This window comes from Patiria miniata, unplaced genomic scaffold, assembly GCF_015706575.1.
Source record: "Patiria miniata isolate m_02_andy unplaced genomic scaffold, ASM1570657v1 HiC_scaffold_5, whole genome shotgun sequence".
Taxonomy (NCBI): domain Eukaryota; kingdom Metazoa; phylum Echinodermata; class Asteroidea; order Valvatida; family Asterinidae; genus Patiria; species Patiria miniata.
In genome coordinates, this window is record NW_024037072.1 from 30,627,169 (window position 1) to 30,646,676 (window position 19,508).

Below are 19,508 nucleotides of genomic sequence, written 5' to 3' on the forward strand. Positions count from 1 at the left end.
TAGGCAATAATAATTATAATAGCATTTAATTCACAGTCATTTTAGGTGGCGTAAAATATATCTTTTGGATTGAAAATTGACTATTTTGCATACTTCTCATGATCTTTTTAAGGTTTTATAGCCAAACTTATTAAGGTCAAAGAAGCCCAACCCCAAAATTTAAATCTCAGAAGTTGCTGTTTAGATTGTTGTAAACGTCCGCCAGTTCATACTACCACTATGCAGCAAGAGACAAGGTGTGTGCACCGAGCTCTTATAGCTCTACGGTATAAATTGCATTTTTGCAAGCATCCTAAAGGTAAATCTGTTTTGTTTTTCCATGTAGACTGGTTTTCATCTTGAATATTTCCCACAAATGACATTCTTTTTTTTTTGTTGCCTGAAAAATTACTATATTCAAAGGGCAAAACCTAATTTGATTTACTATATTTAAATTGGCCACGGGTACTTGATTCCAGATTCTGGAACTGGTTCCTGACATTCCTGACATTAGTGGTCGGCTCCCCGGGTACCCGGTTGCAAATCTATTTTTCCCCAAACGACATCCGTTCCCCATCTTCTGATTGGTCCATTACATGCATGTCTAATGCCTTGTTCTCCACAACACAAACCCAAGACAGGCTTTACGTCTTGTGAGAAATGTTCCTTCCTCACTTTAGTTATTAAAAAGGTAAAATGAGAAGAAGTGAAAAACGCTCACTGAGATTGGAACTCGGATCACCTGATTAGAAGTCAATACTAGCCTACTTCCAACCAGTAAATGAATTAGCTTTTTCTCTAAATCCCTGAACATCAGGAATATGCATAACGCAGAGAGATCGAGTGCCTTTTTTGATATTGTCCAATCCCGATTGGGAAAAACATTTCGCTACCCAGTTCAGATACCCTGCCCTAAAAACACATTCTTGAACAAGACGTTTGTGTTGAAACGCTCCCCCCCCCCAAAAAAAAACACCCTAAAACAAACAAACAAACACCCCCAACACCCCCAAAAGCAAACAAACACCCCAACAACCCAACAAAAACAAAAACAAACAAACAAAAGTAGGAAAGCAAACGTACTTTACATCCCTAACTAAGCACATACCTTGAGGTACCACTCTGATGCCACAGTTGACTCCTGTGAAGTCATCTGTACACACACACTCATAGCTGCCACTTCCTACAGATGAGGTGCACTGGCCTTGATTCAAGCAAGGTCCGCTCTCACAAAGATCAAATGCTGCAGAAAAAGAATATCCAAAGTCTATTACGTGGGCACGTATGGTCTAGCAGTTGAGCACAGGATTCATGATCGCGAGGTTATGGGTTCAAGCCCCGCCGTGGCCAGGCGTGTATGTGCCCTTGAGTAAGGCGCTTTACCTTAATTACTCCTCTCAACCCAGGTGTTAAATGGGTATCGGCATTATTCAATGCTGGGTAACAGACTAGCTGTGGAGGAGGTGTGGCGATCCCCCCACAGCAGCATATGAGTCTGGCCCAATCGCTAACGAAAGAGAGATGGGCACTCCGCTCCCTGTTAACACAGGTTCGGCATCTTTACTTTTTTTTTTTTTTTTACAATACGCTGCTTTAGAAAGTCATACTTGAAAGTAATATCCTCATGAGCTTTCGCTATAGTCTCAGAGAGCCAGCATAGCATCCTCTTTGTACCTATCTCACTGATTGATTGACTCACAAACTGACTGACTTTAACTTAGACTGATTGTATACTGGTGAAGATTGCCAGGCAGTGCCATTGTATAGGATCACCCCGTAACACCAGGCCCATTGCATATACACCAGATGCATGAAAAGACTCGAATAGCCATTTTGGATCAATTGAAACAAATTTTGTGGATTTTGGGACTGGCTTTACTGGGCTTGACTATCCGGTTCGTTAGTAAAAACGTCATACACACGCGCGCACCACTGATAACTAGTGCCAATTGGATAAACACTCAAGTTGCGTTAGCTTCCGGTTCCAATGGATCCAGTGCTCCCTAATGGCAAGTGGGCGTGGTTTAAAATGAACTGACATCAAACTTACGAACTGGATAATCTTCTTTTGGGGGGGGGGGGGAGGTGTGATGTTCTCATCTGATTGTTGAGCATTTGAAACAAAATGGATGGAAAATCCCTGTTGGAGATTCGCTAACACCCTATGTGCTCCGTGCCCAAGTAGGGGGGGGGGCTACTCCTTCAATGGCCAGAAAAGGAAAGTTGGGGACATGGGCGTCGCCAGGATTTTTTCTAGAGGGGGGCAAAACATTTTTTTTGCCAAAAATGCTTGTATTTCTCAACACATTCTCGATTTATCAGTTTTAGAGGGGGGCAGGGACATTTTGCCCCCCCCCCCCAAATCATTAAATTTACACCACTTTGTCTTCGCGCCTCTTTTTCTTTTCTTTTTTTTTCTTTTTTTTTCTTTTTTTTTTCTTTTTTCTTTTTTTGCTCTTCCAGGGGGGGGGGGGGGGGGGCAAGTGCCCCCCTTGCCCCCCCTCGCGACGCCCATGGTTGGGGAAGACCTAGACTGGTTCCAGTTTCACTGCGTATTTTGAATGATTCAAAGTTCTTGGGTGCGGGGAGTAGTCTGGGAAACCATCGCAAGTTAAATTTGAATGTATTCCCGCCCTGCCGATGCCTGATGCTTACGCAAAGATGCTGTGGCTAATAGCTTTGGGTATTCAGGAAGACTTCGTGCGGAGTACTGTGCACACACGCCGTGTGTCCCATCGACGGGGTCTCAAAGGTGGAAACATGCCCTTTTGTTGGTACATGGAGTCCATAGGATCTCCAATCCAATTTCTTGCTCTTAAGATGGTTTGCAAAAAGAAAAACAACTTACGAGTGCAGACTGTCCCATCGCCGCGGTAACCTTGTGTCTCTGAGCACATGCAACGGTAGGCACCAGGCTCATTGATGCATGCAGCGTTGCTATGGCAATCATACAACGCTTCATCCTGACACTCATCAATATCCAAGCAGAAGAATAAACTGGATCCCGGCTGTCTGGTGAGTGTGTATCCATCCTGACAATGGCATCGGAACGAGCCGTGAGTGTTGGTACAAGAAGCCAATGATGGGCACACAGGCTCAGAACTCTGGCACTCATCTACATCTGCAAAACCAAAAAAAAACAAAAAACGAAGAATCAACATTCCAATAGCATCATCATCATCATCGTCGGTTTTGAGTCCGTTGTCCAGTCTGTTCTGGGTTGGCCTGCTTTCTTTCTATGGCTCCTCTCCACTTGGCCCCGTCCGTCGAGTCTCTTGCATTGACTCCAAGCAGTTGCACGTCATCAGTCACAGAGCTCTGCCACGTCTTGCGTGGTCGCCTGACGGGTGTGGGCCCACCTGCGACACCTCTTGACCCAGCTGGCATCATCCTTTCTCACCACGTGACCATATACCACCTCAGCCTGAGCCTCCTCAACACGATACTGATCTGCTCACTCCAACTCTCCTCCTCAACTCCTCACTTGACAGCGTTGCTAATAAAATGTTAACATTATAGCAGTACTGAATGTGAAAGTGAACGTGATATATATATATATACCTGTACACCGAGTCCCATTCCATCCATAGCCTTCAGAGCAGATACAAGTATAGCTCCCTATTGTATTCTTACAAGGCGACGTGGATGGACAGACCGAGCTCTCCTGTTCACACTCGTCAATATCTTCAAAATGATTGAAACAAATAGACAATCAAGCGTATCAATGTTTTCATCAAATTTGCATAATCTCAGGCTTTTCTTTGGCATATCCATCAAACATTTACCTAAAGACCCCCTCCATATTTTGAAACGAGCCTACAGCAAAAGTTTAATAGGATCATTTACTTTTTCTGTATTTTGTTTGTTTGCAATAATACACCACGCATAATCCAAAGAAATGTGTTCAAAACCTAACTCAGGGGATATGACTGTAATGTACAAAAAAGGGAGAAAACAAACACAACCTTTTGAATGACTCTTTATTAAAAAATATCTGTCAAATGTCCGATCGTTGGAAATCACCAGCATTTCTTGATTTCTTCTAAATGACAGCAAGCCAGACGAAATAAGTTCACAGGGTGTTTTGTACAGGTTCACACTTTAATCTAAGTACATGTAACATTTTCAAAACAATAATTTTGAAAAGATACAACTTTTGGGATAAATGCAAAGGATTCTAAAAATCCTTCACTCTCTCTGAAGAGTAACAGCTGAGGGGATACTTGGAACATACCCGACCCCATCCCCCAGAGTCCTCTCACATAATGCAATTGGTCTTGGAACACTTAAATGAAATTGAGAACAACTGTCTTCAGGATTTTTAGTTTAAAAAGAAGATTTAATTTGTTACCGTCACAAGATGTTCCATTCCAGAGATATCCAGCAGGGCACACGCAGCTATAACCACCAGGCTGATTGACACACGTTGCGGTATTTGAACACGGTGCATCTAAACACTCATCAACATCTACAAAAATCAACGAACAACATGAAGCCCTTGATCAGAATTAGCTTGGCCAGTGAATAATTGTCCAACGGTGTCTTAAACTGGCTGCTTGAACAGCGCCTCCGATATTCAAATGGTGCCCATACCCCCCCCGGGTCCTTTTTCACAACATGCCTTTTTTTTCATGAACGGCCCTTTTTCCAACGTTGCTTGATTGTCTCTAATTGTGCCTCCATGAAAATTAAGTGCCGCCTAACGTCATCGATAGTGTTTGCTAAGGGCGTCTCAAAGGAAGATGGTGTTAAGTCCTCCCCACCCCATTTTTTTTATTTTACAGAGAAAGAGTGACCGCGGTGAAAAAGACCTTATCTACCTCCAGCAAGGATGCTACAGAAATTGTAGCATCTAGGCCTCCACCCCCCACTCGAACCCCCTATGGTGAGATGGCTGGCTTCGCCACTGCCTATTACCCCCTGTCCTTCTCCCCTCCCCCCTTTCCGCTTGTCCCACCTGCTTGTCTTGTCAAACTTCGAGCACGGAGAGTATGCTTGGCCCTGTCACCAAAATCGTACATACCGGTACTGAACCTACCTGAACAGCTCCCACCATCCCAGGCAAAGCCTTGGTTGCACAGACACGTGAAACTACCCTCTGTGTTCCGACAAGGCACCGTGTCGGGGCAAGGAGCGTCATCAGCTAAACATTCATCCACGTCTAGGTATTAAGGGGAAAAAAATGTCATATTGGATTTGTTGACATTGATCAAAGTATTGAGCCTTTTAGTTCAGGTCCAGTTTGCAATCGTACATTTCTCATCTTTCATCTCTGGTGACACTGGCTACAACCTACCAGGAAAGCTGTGCCGAGTAGCTTGTCAATTTCTTTTTGGGGGGGGGGGGGGTTTCATGGCTAAAATTTGTTGCAGAATATTCTTTCAAAAGTTTTTTTCGGCGGATCCATTCCTTGACCCGAGACTAAAAAAAAAATTATCTTAAGTATCACATTGTGCTTTGCATGAGTTCCATGCTTACCCAACCGAAGATCTGCAAACCAGCAAGTAAAAAAGGAAGAACAAAAAACAGAACCCTTCTTCCTGTTTAAAGGCCTGCTCTCATGTTACATCCCTTTGTCAGTCAATCAATGTTATGCAACATCTCCAGAATTTGTCGCTTCATCTACCAGGAAAGCTGTACTCATGCCAGCCATGAGGGCCCTGATTCTGTCTAGACTAGACTATGCCAACTCTCTTTTGGCCGGTTGCAGCAGCTCTGACATCTCAAGACTGCAGCGTCTACATAACAGGGCTGCTCGATTCATTTTCCAAGTTCCTTGCCGACATCCCTCTACTCCACTATTGCAATCGCTTCACTGGCTTCCGATCGAACAACGCATTATTTTCAAAATCCTGTTATATTTGTATACAAGTCAATCCACGGTCTCACTCCCATATACCTCTAAAACGGCATTTCATTCTACAAACCTTCACGACTCGGATTAGGCTCTGCCACAGACACACCCCGGCTCGTGGTGCCTAGGGGCCAAAGGATGGTTGCGGAGAGGTCGCTCTCTATCTGTGCCCCTAGATTGTGGAATGATCTCCCATCAACCATCAGACTAGCTCCTAGCCCACAAACAATCAGAAGCCTCCTCAAAACACACTTGTTTGCCTGATCGCTTATGTGATTTACTCTTTCAATGTATCTGTTTATGTTTCTTTGTTTTTGTTTGTAAAGCGCATTGATCATTAATTTGGAACTGTGCTATATAAGCACCGGTATTATTATTATTATTTGTATTATTATTGAAGTAAACTAATAAGATTTCCTCCACGTGTCTTTTGGGCAAATTCCATGAGGAAATAAACTGATAATAATGTTCGTGCTGACAGTGATCAAAGACCAACGACTGAACCTAGAGAATTTTTAAATTAAAAGCAAAATGCGAAATAAATTTAAGAAAAAGAACAAAACAATTAAATCCGTTTTGGTTCTGACCTATGCATTGTGTTGAATTCCACTCATAACCACTCGGGCAGGTGCAGGCAAACCCACCGATGGAGTTAATACAAGGCCGGTTGGCAGGCGGGCAGGACGATAAGTCCTCGCACTCATTCACATCTGGGGTAAAAAAAATAAATTAAATCAAGAATGATTTTTAAGAAAATTAAATCATTAGCACCTGTTTTTCATTTATTAATTCCTTGAGGATGGAGGAATCTGTAAAAACCATAGAGAGGTTTAAGGGAGCGCAGTTTTGGGCAGTACTACTGGACTAATGGGTATGTAATGTTTACAGAGTCAATTCAATTTGGCATGTGCTCTTCCGCCTTCCAAAAGGGAATTTCAATTTCAGAAAGAGCTTTTCTTTTTGTTAAATCTAAAAATGTAATGGAATGACCGATGCAAAGATCACCTAATTGGATTATCAATTATGGGGACTTTGTGTAGATTTAAGGGGTGTTTGTAATTCGTATTTGCGCAGGATATACAAAAATGTCTTGGTTATATTTCAAAAAGAAAATGATATAAAAATATCCTTCAAAAAAATCTGTCATGAACATAAGCAAAAACAAACAAACAAGGTAGTGCCACCTTCTTCATCATATATCATCTTCATATATCATCACAATGAAGGTCAGTCTTCACAAAAATGTTGCAGAGACATGAATCTGGGACTGAGAAACATTTCCAATTTTGAATAAACTTTGAAATGAATTCAACTCTCCCTTGACTTTGTACACATCCAAAGAAGTGGCGTTTGGATACTACATTCTTTCCAAAGTAACACAATGTAAAAATCAAAGAACATCACAGAAAACTATTCCATTTACATTACAAATAACAGGTCTAACTCTAAATGAGTGGAAAGAATAATTATTGTGTTCACTTACCAGAGGAACAGCGACTATCTGTGTACCCTGGTGTACATGTGCAAATGTAGCTATCGACGCCATCAGAACACGTTCCTCCATTTAGACAAGGGTCGGGTTCACAATCATCTATATCTGAATGCATTAGAAAGTTGAAGTTCTATCATTAGTTCACAATTAGCCATCAGCTGTTACAACTCAAAATGAGCAGGTAAAGTTTTCTGAAGATATCTATGATACAATCTACAATTTCTGAAGCCTAGTTTGATGAGGTTATTGGGGGACCAAGTACTATAACAATTCTAAAAATTCCCACACCCCCCCAAAAAATGTTTCTGATTCCACCCTTGATGACATCCTGAACCTAATACCCTTCAGGTAGAATTGGGAAAGACAAAAAGTTGCAAAATCTATCCTAGGTTAGTTTTGTGAAGTTCCTTTCAGATTTCTGGTACAGTATTTAACTGCGTGTGCATATAGATTATTCTGCAAACAAAATTAGAAGCTATTTTTGAGGTGGAACCAGGTTTGCAGTGAGGTAGTACACACGCACATCTAGCTCCTTCACCAATACAAAATCACGCGCTTCGTCTTGAAGAACGCACAAAATGGCTTCTCATTTTAGTCACCGAATAAGTCTACAAGGGACAAGTACATGCGAACACAACAGACTTAACAAAATGCATTTTGTAATGGAGGTGGAATTTATGAAGAAAAGAGATGCAGTATCACGAACTTTCCCGGTTCGTGATACGGTATTACTGTTTGAGACTCACTTGTTGTACAGTTGATATCCACGTATCCCCAAAAAATTATTCTACTGAATCAAACTACAGTGATAATTGATAACTAAAAACCTGTGCACATTTTTTTAAAAAGTTATTTCCTGTTGTCATCTAGATATATAACTACTCTATCTCTATTAGTCCTCCCCATAAAAAAGTGGATTAAAGATATAAGGGCTTTTTGTCCAACATTCAGGCACAGAAAACTGCACATAAGTTGGATTTCACATGATTGGTGAAGTTTCTTGTATGATGGCAAGGTTCGAAGCTAAAATAACCAGCAGCCGATTTTCCAAAACTTCACGTGATGGCAGATCTCCACATACATTTTATTGCATGAATTGCACAACACTCATGTTTCACAGCATTTACATGACATGTTTCACAAAAGTTTCACAATGCATGAGTCTGTGATTTAAACAACAAATTATGGCGTAACTTACGCAGTCATTTTTAGTTTGCGTAGGCTGTAGGGTACAGACTGGAAAGCTACACCGAGTCCATCATTTGCAGCTATCCAAAAAGTGACTGACGTATTTATTGTTGAAAAAATATACTTGGTTGAAAGATAACAGGGGACTATATACTCCCTGTGAAATTATTCTTTCTGGCATGCTGTCATTTTGAAGAAATCAACGAAAGAAGGCCTTTCCTTTCCTTAAAACACACTGTTGGAAATTAATGTCCGTTAGTAGTTAACGTTAGTAGTTTGTTTGTTTTTATCAGGCGAAGCGCACGCAATAGTTGACATGATGAACACGTGCGCGCCCTCTATAATTCGTCGGATCAGTGCGCCACATCGCGTAGCTGCATTCAGCTCAGTGCGAACGTGCCTCAGACGCTAAATTCAGGCCCAAATCAAAACATGATTCAGCAACTTTTGAATTAAAATTGAGATCCTAATCATGGGCGTCGCCAGGATTTTTTCTAGAGGGGGGCAAAAAAAAAATTTGCCAAAAAATGTTTGTATTTCTCAACACATTCTCGATTTATCAGTTTTAGAGGGGGGCAGGGACAATTTGCCCCCCCCCCAACTCATTAAATTTACACCACTTTGTCTTCGCGCCTCTTTTTCTTTTCTTTTTTTCTTTTCTTTTTCTTCTTCTTTTTTTTTTTTTTTTTTTTTGGCTTTTCCAGGGGGGGGGCAAGTGCCCCCCCTTGCCCCCCCCTCGCGACGCCCATGATCCTAATGTTGTTTTTCTCGAAAAATGCAGCTGAAGCTGAGCTGAAACTTTATCAGGTAAGTTGTTTATTACCCTTCTTTAGATTTTGAGAAAGTTTGTTGCTTCAAACGAACAACTTGAAAATGCACAAAATTACAAATGATGGAGTATACCTTCAATTACTATACCTCATACATATTCATGATCGAGAGCCGACCGTTCACTGGTCAATTCACCATCACGTGCCAGATGTTATTCTTGCTGTTTACCAAACGCGCGCGCGAGGATTCACGCACATTGTAAATACGCATGCGTAGTAGACTGTCGCATGGGTTACTCGTGCGACAGTCTACTGCGCATGCGCTTTACAGAGCAATCGAGGAACTGTCGCACGGGTGCAGTACGCACCCGCGAACATCGCACAGGAGAGATGCATGGTTGCACGGTTCGCGTAAATGTTAATTTAAATTTGTAAAATGTAAATTTCAATGATGCCGTACTGGAGAAAATGTATAGACCGTGTAAAGATGTCTCCTGTACAAAAGAAAGTTGTACACATTGCAAACAACTGTATTTACAACTGTAGTAACTGTATTATATTGCAAACGAACCGAACTAGTAATTGAAGTTGAATCTTTTGGTGAGCTGTACAAGTTTCCCCAAATTTTGTTTTAGGTGCATAATAATAAAACAAAATTCGGCAACTGAATATGTATGAGGTATAGTAAAACAAATATAACATGGTTTATTTCGGGTGGACAGTCGATATTCGCTCCCCGAGGTATTGGAAGTTGACAAACTACTTCGCCTCGGGAACTAGTTTGTCAACTTCCAATACCGAGGGGAGCGAATATCGACTGTCCACCCTCAAACCATGTTATATTTGTATACTGACTAATCATTGCCAAAATGTTCAAGGTCGGTCAAAGAATTCACTGCTCTGTTTTTTGAGCATAGACTTACCTGAGGTGCACATATCCCGTTCATATCCTGTCAAACATTCACACGTGAACCCGTTGATACCATCTGTACATGTTCCGTTGTTCATACAGGGGTTAGGACTACAGTCATCAATATCTAGGGTTAAGAATTCAACATTGAACTTATAAATGCTGTACCAATTAGGCCCTGAAGCGGCCGCCTTAAATTGGATTGCGTGTTACTCCTTATACCGCCTAAAACTACCCAAACCATCTCCGGCTTAATAATGGGGTTCATCAAGGAGAAAATACAGTGTGATACAATGTAATATATACAAGTGCTAAAGGGTTGATTTACACGATTATAAGCGAATTGTTTTATTGATCCTAATTGCCAACTCACATCTGAAAACATTGCGGAAAATCAGAAAAAAAAATAAGCTTAGGGCCAACAGAAAGCAACGAGCAAGATTTTTTCCCAACCAAGATCAAACATTGTCAATGGCTCAAGGAAAGCTCCACGGAGGCCAATATAAATAAACGTATCAACTTTAAGCTCTTGTTTGGCTACACATTCAACAGCTGCAAATAGAAATTGTGAACGCAAAATAAAATCACAAAATACTTTCATTAGTCTCTTACTTGTTGCACAGTCCGGCCCTTCAAATCCATCAGCGCATTCACACGTGAAGTCATTTATACCGTCGACACAGGTCGCATCGTTCAAACAGGAATGCGGTGAACAGTCATCAATATCTGTAAATAAAGAATGGGCCTTAAGTCTATTTCTAAAACATGATATATCCATTTGAAAAAAAACTTATCGAGAAATATATAGGACATACCCAGTACAGGGTGGATAAAAAAACCCACGAAACCTAGATATTATTGCTAATTGGAACAGAAGTAGGACACATGTGAATCAAAGGGAGATATCCTCTGTTAGGGTTGAATCTCCTCTTTAAAATGACACCCTGATCATGTCCTTACATTCACGGATGACTGAGCAGTGACCAATTTTATGAAAGGGTCTATTTAGGAACTTGCGCCAATTTTCACGGTGAAATCTCTGTTCTTTTCCCCACCTGCCTTGATTGGCAACCATAGCTTTTCACTCTGTGACAACAGGCACAACAAAAACCACAATTAAAAAGTGGCCGCAATTCTCTAAATAGACCCTTTCATAAAAATGGTCACTGCTCAGTCAACCATGAATGTAATGACATGATCAGGGTGTCATTTTAAAGAAGAGATTCAACCCCAACAGGAAATATCTCCCTTTGATTCACATGTGCCCTACTTCTGTTCCAATTAGCAATAATATCTCGGTTTCGCTTTTTGTTATCCAGCCTGTATAACGGCTGTTTCTAAATTATATTTTTTGCTTGATTGTATTCTGAAATTGAGTTTAACTATACAACAGCCGTCGAAACTGACTTTGGGTAACCAGGAAAGAGCAAGATTCTAAAAAGTATCAAATTGACATTTATCACACTTTGGAAACAAACTCGTCAAATGAAACGTCAGATTTTATACGATTTTTGATAGGGCTACTAAATGACTTGGTTTGGAATTCCCAACATTTGTTTGAGGTAGCTCAGACTGACACATGATTCTGGAGTTGTGTTGAGTCAATAAGTGAAAGAAGAACTCAGGTCAAGTCGTCCAAAATAGAATTTAGTTTTAAACAGGCAAACTTTATGGATCTTTTTTAATTGAGTGGACTTTGGATTTATTTCAAATGAATGCGCAATGGCCAATATTGTGCTGTCCTAACCTTCCAAAATCCCACAAAATCCTCTTTTTTGCAAAATGGAAGATTTTGCAGGAATGAGGCTACAAAGCAAAAATGTGTGTTGCTGATTTTGGAGGATGCACTGTGTCAAGGTCTTGGCCCGGACTTTGAGTTGTTTATGCTCAGTCGTGCATACATTTAGGCCTATATTACACTTGAAATCCTCCGCACTGCTCCAGGATGCCAAAGGATTTTGCAGGATTGAGGCAGTGGTCACCCCTCCACGGACCACATGCAAGAAATAACGGAGGATTTTGCAGGATTGAGGCTGTATATATGCTATTTTTACATGGTGGCAGTTTGAGGATTTTGCAGGATTGAGGTTAAATCCTAGCAAAAATGCCTAGGGAGCTGTTAATGTTTACATAGTACTCAATTCTATTTTTTCTCAAAAACAGAACGATCCATCAGCAAGAATCCAACACGGCTGTCGAGTCCAGCACTATACAATGTAAAAATCCAACCCTGTACATGGCCAGGGTTGAGAGGCTGTTCCCGGATCCAACCTGCAGCTGATTTGTGAAAACTGATGTAAATTGTGAACCAATTGCTTTGCCAGTCTGTGTAAGTTCAGACCCATCCACTCACAGATAACCCATATGATTTCAACAAAGGCAGGCAAGACAGCAGTGTGAAAAGGTCTTTAGTTCAATGTGGACTCTGGAAGCTAGGTCAGCCTGACTTAGGCCGGCTTCAAACGTCGAACTTCTACCATGTTTTATTTGATTCACTGCATTCGACAAACTACAGCGGCAGAAGTTCGGCAGTTGCTTTCAAACGTCGATTTTCTGTTGCACGTATAATTCGTTGAAGATGTTGGACCTAGACAGATAAAATGTATGATACTGTGACAAATTCTCTCCGCGATCAGGAGGCGCTCTCTCCTTCAACAGTCAATTTTATTGGAGGTATTTTAACGAGGAGAATTTTCATTATTTGTTCTCCACAAATCAAGAAAAGGGCCTACCCGTTGGTTGGACATGATGCTTCATACGAATTCGGAGAAGAGATTCAAAAAGGCGTTCGGGTTTCCAGAGCAACCTTTGAATTATGTCTATGGGCGCCATCATTTTGTTTTAACGCCGAAACGTAAATGAACGGCAGGCGCATGCGCATTTTAAAACGGGACCACAACGATTCTGATTCGGGACGCACCAAGGCAGAAGTTCCTCGTTTGAAGCCATGCCGCTCTTCTGCCGCTCAGAGCGGCATAAGAATTAGACACAGCAGAAGTTCGGCGTTTGAAGCCGGCCTTACTTATTAAGCAGACATTTCCCTCAAATCCTTCAGGGCAATGGCAGATGAAGCCGTTGATGTCATCTGTGCAGCTTCCATCGTTGAAACATGGATCAGAACTACAGTCATCAAAGTCTTGGATAAAAAAAGACATGACAATGAATGTTTCAAAGTTATGAATTTTTCCATCACCTCTCTGAAGCCCCTATCACTCCATCAATTTAAAACTACATACGGTGCTGTACTTTTTCTAAATTTGTAAAAGATTTATTGTTTTCAACAACTGACTTGGTGTCCTGCGGAGTTGAAGTCAATACATGACAAGTCCTCACAATTCATCAGAAGTCAGATTAATCCAACCGCAAGTCAAGCTATTCAAATGAATTGTGACAATTAAGAGTATGTCCACGAGAGGACCATGCAGACCGTGACAAGGTGGGGGTCGGCGGATTTGGTTAAAATTTGGGGGGTAGGTGGGTCATAGGTAGCCTTGAGGTTGTACAAAATATTTGGCCAATCTGACCTCCGTAGCAGAAAAAAGAGCCAAAAATGTGTTTTTATTAGTGAAAAATGGTGATTTTTATGATTTTGGGGTACAAACGTTTAAACGCTTGCTGCTCAACAGGGGAAAGCAGCAGAGAAATGAAATTTGCAGGGTCCTGAGGTTGTATCCTGACCTAAAACCAGGTACTCAAAATTTAGAAAAAAATTGCTCCTAGGAGGCAACGGCACTAAGGGTACCCCCAAAGTTGAGTCATAGAAATAGCGATCTTTAAGTCGCCGTAGCGTCATTAGTGCAGGTCTTTGAACAATGACACTCAGGTGAAAGAGAGTTCTTATCATGGTCCTTAAGTATCAAGAATAAAAACATTGTCAGCAGTTTTTAGTATAAAATGGCAGGAGTCTGTTTTACCCCTATTTTTCGCTAGTAAAGGGACGGGGGAGGGGCATACAGTGCCCCCCCCCTTTTCTGTATTTTCAAAAGTCGACAACCAATTTTCATAAAATTTGCTACCAAGTTTTATATTTCCAATTTGTAAATAATGACGTCAAAAATGTTTTTAAAAATCTTTAACAGAGGGCTTTTTTTTTGCACCTTTTTGGTCAAAAAGTGTATTTTTCACATAATTTTTTTCTTTTTTGCTTGAATGTTATGAAAATTGGCAAACGTGTATATTTTTTTCATGATCAAAAAAATTTAAACATATTTTAATACTGGAGACGCCATAAGGGGTGCTATAATTCCTTAATTTATCCCATTTTTAGGGTAGGGGGGTTCACTTTAAATCAATATGGCCGCCACCTTTCAGAGTCCAGGATGGAATGTATACCCTGCCCGATTTGTGGCAGAGGGAGTCCCCACAAATGTTCCTATACTCAACACACACTTGTCTTTTTGTTAACAGAAGTATCCCCCAATAATCATCTAAAGAATTCCTGAGATTACCAGAACACAATGAAGACACAATGGGGGTGGGGGGGGGTTACACCCTGCCACATATCGCGCACCAAATGTGGGAATGAGGCGGCTTGGATGACAATTCTGTTATTTTTTGGCATGTTAATGTAACCCGGAAAATTAATAAACTTGGAAAATAATAAATTGAATGAGAAAAACGCTAAATGTTTGGGTACTCGTTGTCAAAAATGAGATACACCTAGATGGGGTAGGAACAAGTAGAGAGGAATTTGAATAAATAGAAACAAAGACAAACACATTTTTAGAAAGACCAAAAAGAATGATTTATTTTACCAACCAAAATTTGAAGAAAACCTTTCAAAAAACCAATAATCAAAAAGGATCCAAATTAACTTTTATCCAAACCTTAAACCTGTTATCCACCCCACCAAATAAGTAAAATGATAGTACTACAGTCGACTTTTGTTATAAAGAACACTTTTACAAAGATGTCCTACTGTTGCTTATATAGAGCACATTCTGAGGTCTCGAATCTCTAGTTCTCTTTGTGTCTCTTTGTTTCGCTGTCCTTTTAAAGCAACATTTCTGTTTAAAGAGGTAGTTTGGGCAGTCTCACCGACCTTGCTATAACGAGAGTCAACTGTACAAAACTAAATTGAACTTTAAACTTAAATGCAAGTTGAAAGAAGAAAACTGAACCAACACAGTATCAAAATAGAATGACACATGGAACAACCTAACGATCAAACTCGAAAAAACAATTGAATATAAATCAAGAAATTGTTTTCCTTCTTAAATTAACATTAAAAAACAAGAACAGTCACTGTCTTCCAATAACAAACCATGTTTAAACACAAAATACGTAAAGGAAGAGAACATGGAACCACTAATGCAAAAATGTTGGTAAAAAAGGATGCAATAAAAAAAAATGAAAACGGGCACTACTATCAAAATTTTGACCACTTTGTGATGATTCAGCAGTTGTTTCACCGATGGTAATCTTCATGAGCCCATCTTCTTGACCTGGTGCTAAACAATGAAGAACTAAACCAAAGGCTTCCTTTGCCTGCCTTCTTTAATAATGGATGGTGCTATCAGATGCTTCTTCTAATGACAGATGAAGCTGCCCATCAACAGCAGACATTCCCCCCTGAGTAAGGAAAGTGTTCAGGGATTGCAGCTCCACATTCTTTGGTCAGGGGGTTGGAGCCCAAGAAGAGTCAAGTGCACCTACATCCTGTGTAATATCTCCCTCTGTTGATGATGACTCAGATGTATGCTAGAAATAATCATAAGAAAATAAAAACAGTGAGATGCATGCTACATATAGGGTTGAAATACAAATTGATGTACTCAAAGAAGAGTGCTTACAATTCATCTGTGATAAATGAGATGCAATATGTCAAGGTCCATTCTTAGTTCACTCTCTTTACCTCATGAACTGAAGTGCACGCTGTGTCGGTGGGTTGGAGAGATGGTACACCAGCCGGCGATGTGAAATCACTGATTGTACACTGATGCTCTTCTTGTTCCTTAGAGAGCACATCGCTAGATGGTAATTGTTCCGCTGTCTGGTGCGTAACTGCTTGTTTGTGCTAAGATAGACAACCTCTACAGATACCTGAAAGTTATATGAACAGTGAGAATTAACAAAGTGTTAAGGCCGCAGCAGGCTTAATATTTTTTTAAAGTAAAATATATAAAGCGGGGCGTATGTAGCCAACAATATTGAGCAATAGATGCCTTGAACAAAACCCATGTCATAAATTCCCCCCCCCCCCAAAAAAAATAAATAAATAAATAAAAAATAAGAAATCTTCTTTTATTATTTTATATTGCCTGTATTTAATTGCACTTATTACTTTTTCTTTTTCTGATGTGGCTGGCTCTGGAGGATTTGTATAAAAGGGGAAACAAATATGAAATTGTTCTTTAAGTTGTAAATGGTCTGATGAGTCACATCTCGTGAATAAAAGTAAAAAAAAAAAAATGTAAGTGCAAAAAAAATATATATGTTTTATTACCCAAACTGCGCATGTTCAGTGCAGTTCCAACTTTCTTTATATAAAAACAAATAAATTCAAAATCCAGCTCCGGCTAAATATCCACCATGTGTGTCCACTGCCGAAAACCATGTGTGTGGTCCAGAGCTGTGACAACCAGTATTAATTTTTCACACAATAATAAATTTCACTGGTCCCAAGTCAACTGCATGATAAGGGATTTATTTGAAATAACCTACTCAGGAACAAAGTCAGTTGATCAGAAATGGACCTTGACCATGATTAATTCATTTCAATTTTCAAAAATGTATTTTTGTTTGATTTCTGTCTTCTTACCTGTTCCAACAGTGATCATGGTACCCCATCGATCAAACATCTATGATCTCACGGCTAGTTGCTTTATTCACACCACGGAATGGTTTGCCTTTCCTTTTATGGAGTGGATGACAACATTTCCTTGATGATGTCCAACTCAACCCTAACGTGTATCTATGCGCTGGACGTATTGTCTTATCAGTGTATGCATCGACGTCGAACAAACCACATCGCAGGAGGATCAGTTTCCACTCGACATTCACATCATATGCAGCGACTTTCCACTTCTGCAAATGGCTCCGTATGTCTTTTGTGCATCGATTAAGTTGCACTGTATTTACTTCGCGCAGATAAGAGGGATTTACACCACATTCGATGGCTTTGCTATACTCAAAATTACTAAAATCACATTGCAGCCGCACAGACGGCATGTCCATGGCTGCCATTTTGACGGTAATGTAATGCGAGGGCGCCCTCTTTCGATACCGCGCGCTAACTGGGTGGGCGGCAACAGGACGTTCCCCTCCTACCGGATCAGTGCGCACCACCAAAGGTAGCCCACTCACCCACCCACCCAATAGGTGAAGTCTGCAAAATGTACATTTTGTTATGCTCTTACAACAATTCATGCAAAATGTCAATTAAGGGCAACCAATTGCACTCGGAACTGTCTAGGGGGCTATGTAGGTTTGGTCTTGAAAATTAGGAATTTTTCAACTTTGTTGACCGTGAGCAAACAAAAACAAGAAGAGCTGACAGTTTTTTTATTTTTTATTATTGTAGTCGGATATCTGAACTATATTTCCTCCAAGTTTGTTGACTCTCAGCCCTGCATTAATTAAGTTATGGTTTACCGCGTAAAGGACTTCATTTCGTAATAGAGCTGATACGTGTTTTTCTTACGCCTATATCTCCGCAGTGAATGCTTGCATATCAAAGATTTATATTTCATCGTTTAGAGGAGATTAAACCCTTTCTTTTGATATGTAGGTCGACAGTAAACGATTTAGTTTAAGGGTATAAACGAGGCTATAACTTTACACCAGAAACAACACAAATTTACTCCCCGGAAGTCACCCTTTTTGCTCAAAATTGTTGGTGCCCCGTACTCGGCCACCGTGTGATTATTTATCGAGCTACTCCACCGAGTGGTATCGTCTCAGGTGGGGATCAAATGGCCAAGATTTGAACTAAATTCGCTGACCCCCCACCTTGTCGATTTTTCAGGATTTTGCATGGTCTTCTCATAAACGCACACTTAAAGGCATTGTTTTGTTATATTATTCATCCTCTGTTACTAAAACACTGGCACTTGTGGTCTAGTTATTGTCAAGTTAATTTTAAAAATTAAGATAACAGACATAGGATCATTTGCTTTTCATGTTTTTTCATTTCCAATATTAACATGTACCACTCACTCAAGAAGAAAGTTCAAAACCTAACCTATTGATGTTTTGTACACTTTTTGAGAAAACAGTGAAAAAATGTTCTGAAAACATGATTTTGTCATTAGCACTCTTTAGCTCCAAAACTCAGTCAATTGACTGATCTTTGGAAATTCCCTACATGACTTGCTTTCTTTGAAATGACAGCAAGCAAGACGGAGTTATTTCACAGGGTGTTTAGCAGTACGATCTTTAACCCTAAAGGAGCCAGGTTATTTTGACCATCTCACTGGAGGGGGGGGGGGGGGGGGGGGGCTGATTCCGCCTACCCCCCAAATCTCGGCTTTTGAGTGACGAAAAATTATCAAACTTTATGCATGCATAGAACAACTTAGTTATGAACATACCCAAGAAATTTCATGACTATAGGTCAAAGGGTTTTTGAATTATTAGCCAATTAATTATTCATATGCACCCATGCATAATCTGCTTTGTGTACAATACATAATGGGGAATTTCAGTTTTCACGGCGCGAGAACCCATGGTCGGAATTTTATGTTTTTGGTATCAAAAGATGTGCAAGACTCGAGGCTAAAAAGTCAGGAAAGCTAGTGAAAACAAAGTATCGGGGAAAAGGTCTGGGGGTGGGTGGATATGCCGCTCCCCCCCCCCCCCCCCTTGACCTGTTCTCTGGCCCTTTTAGGGTTAATAGTTAGATTTTGTTTGGGATATATTTCGATATATTAGTTTGGGGATAAAAGCAAATGATCCTATGCCCCTTTCAATCTCTTTTGTATAGCTTACTCATCGAGCAATTTACTCCTTGGAACCCGGCAACACAATCACATGTGTATCCATTAATTTCATCCCTACATGTTCCATTGTTCAAACAGGTGTCTGGACTACAGTCATCAATATCTGCAAGTAAAACATAAGAAATGTGTGTGTCTTTGTAACCAATTAGTCCCAGCACAGCCCCAGAGTGCCCTACCTGTTACCATCACTCCATACACCACCCATGCCGCTGCAAACTGCCCCAGCTTGGCTGCTTGGATTGACCAAGGAGTAAAATAATACAGTACAGGGTGAGTTAAAAATACGAAACCCAAATGTCGGGACCATTATTTTAGTGAAGTTCTGCATGTAGCACTTTCAAAATCTAGGATATGAAAGCCCAATTCATAAGCTTTC

General features: G+C 40.4%; 1 protein-coding gene and 1 long non-coding RNA gene across 2 annotated transcripts in view; both read right to left on the bottom strand.

Moving 5' to 3' along the window:
* LOC119740840 overlaps nt 1-19,374 on the bottom strand; it is a 37,467-nt gene extending 18,093 nt beyond the window's left edge. The window contains exons 1-11 of the mRNA XM_038216290.1: nt 19,122-19,374; nt 13,216-13,329; nt 10,806-10,919; nt 10,207-10,320; nt 7,317-7,430; nt 6,421-6,543; nt 5,018-5,140; nt 4,331-4,447; nt 3,541-3,663; nt 2,828-3,100; nt 1,088-1,222 (exon numbers count right to left, since the gene is read on the bottom strand). Coding sequence (XP_038072218.1) covers nt 1,088-1,222; nt 2,828-3,100; nt 3,541-3,663; nt 4,331-4,447; nt 5,018-5,140; nt 6,421-6,543; nt 7,317-7,430; nt 10,207-10,320; nt 10,806-10,919; nt 13,216-13,329; nt 19,122-19,125 — 1,354 coding nt within the window. The 5' untranslated portion in view covers nt 19,126-19,374. The remainder of the gene's footprint in view (nt 1-1,087; nt 1,223-2,827; nt 3,101-3,540; nt 3,664-4,330; nt 4,448-5,017; nt 5,141-6,420; nt 6,544-7,316; nt 7,431-10,206; nt 10,321-10,805; nt 10,920-13,215; nt 13,330-19,121) is intronic.
* On the bottom strand, nt 15,465-17,534 carry LOC119740842. Its single transcript, XR_005272702.1, has 3 exons — nt 16,954-17,534; nt 16,048-16,235; nt 15,465-15,893 (listed from the first exon to the last, which is right to left on the bottom strand). It is a non-coding gene; the product is annotated as an uncharacterized LOC119740842 (long non-coding RNA).
* Nucleotides 19,375-19,508: the final 134 nt, after the last annotated feature.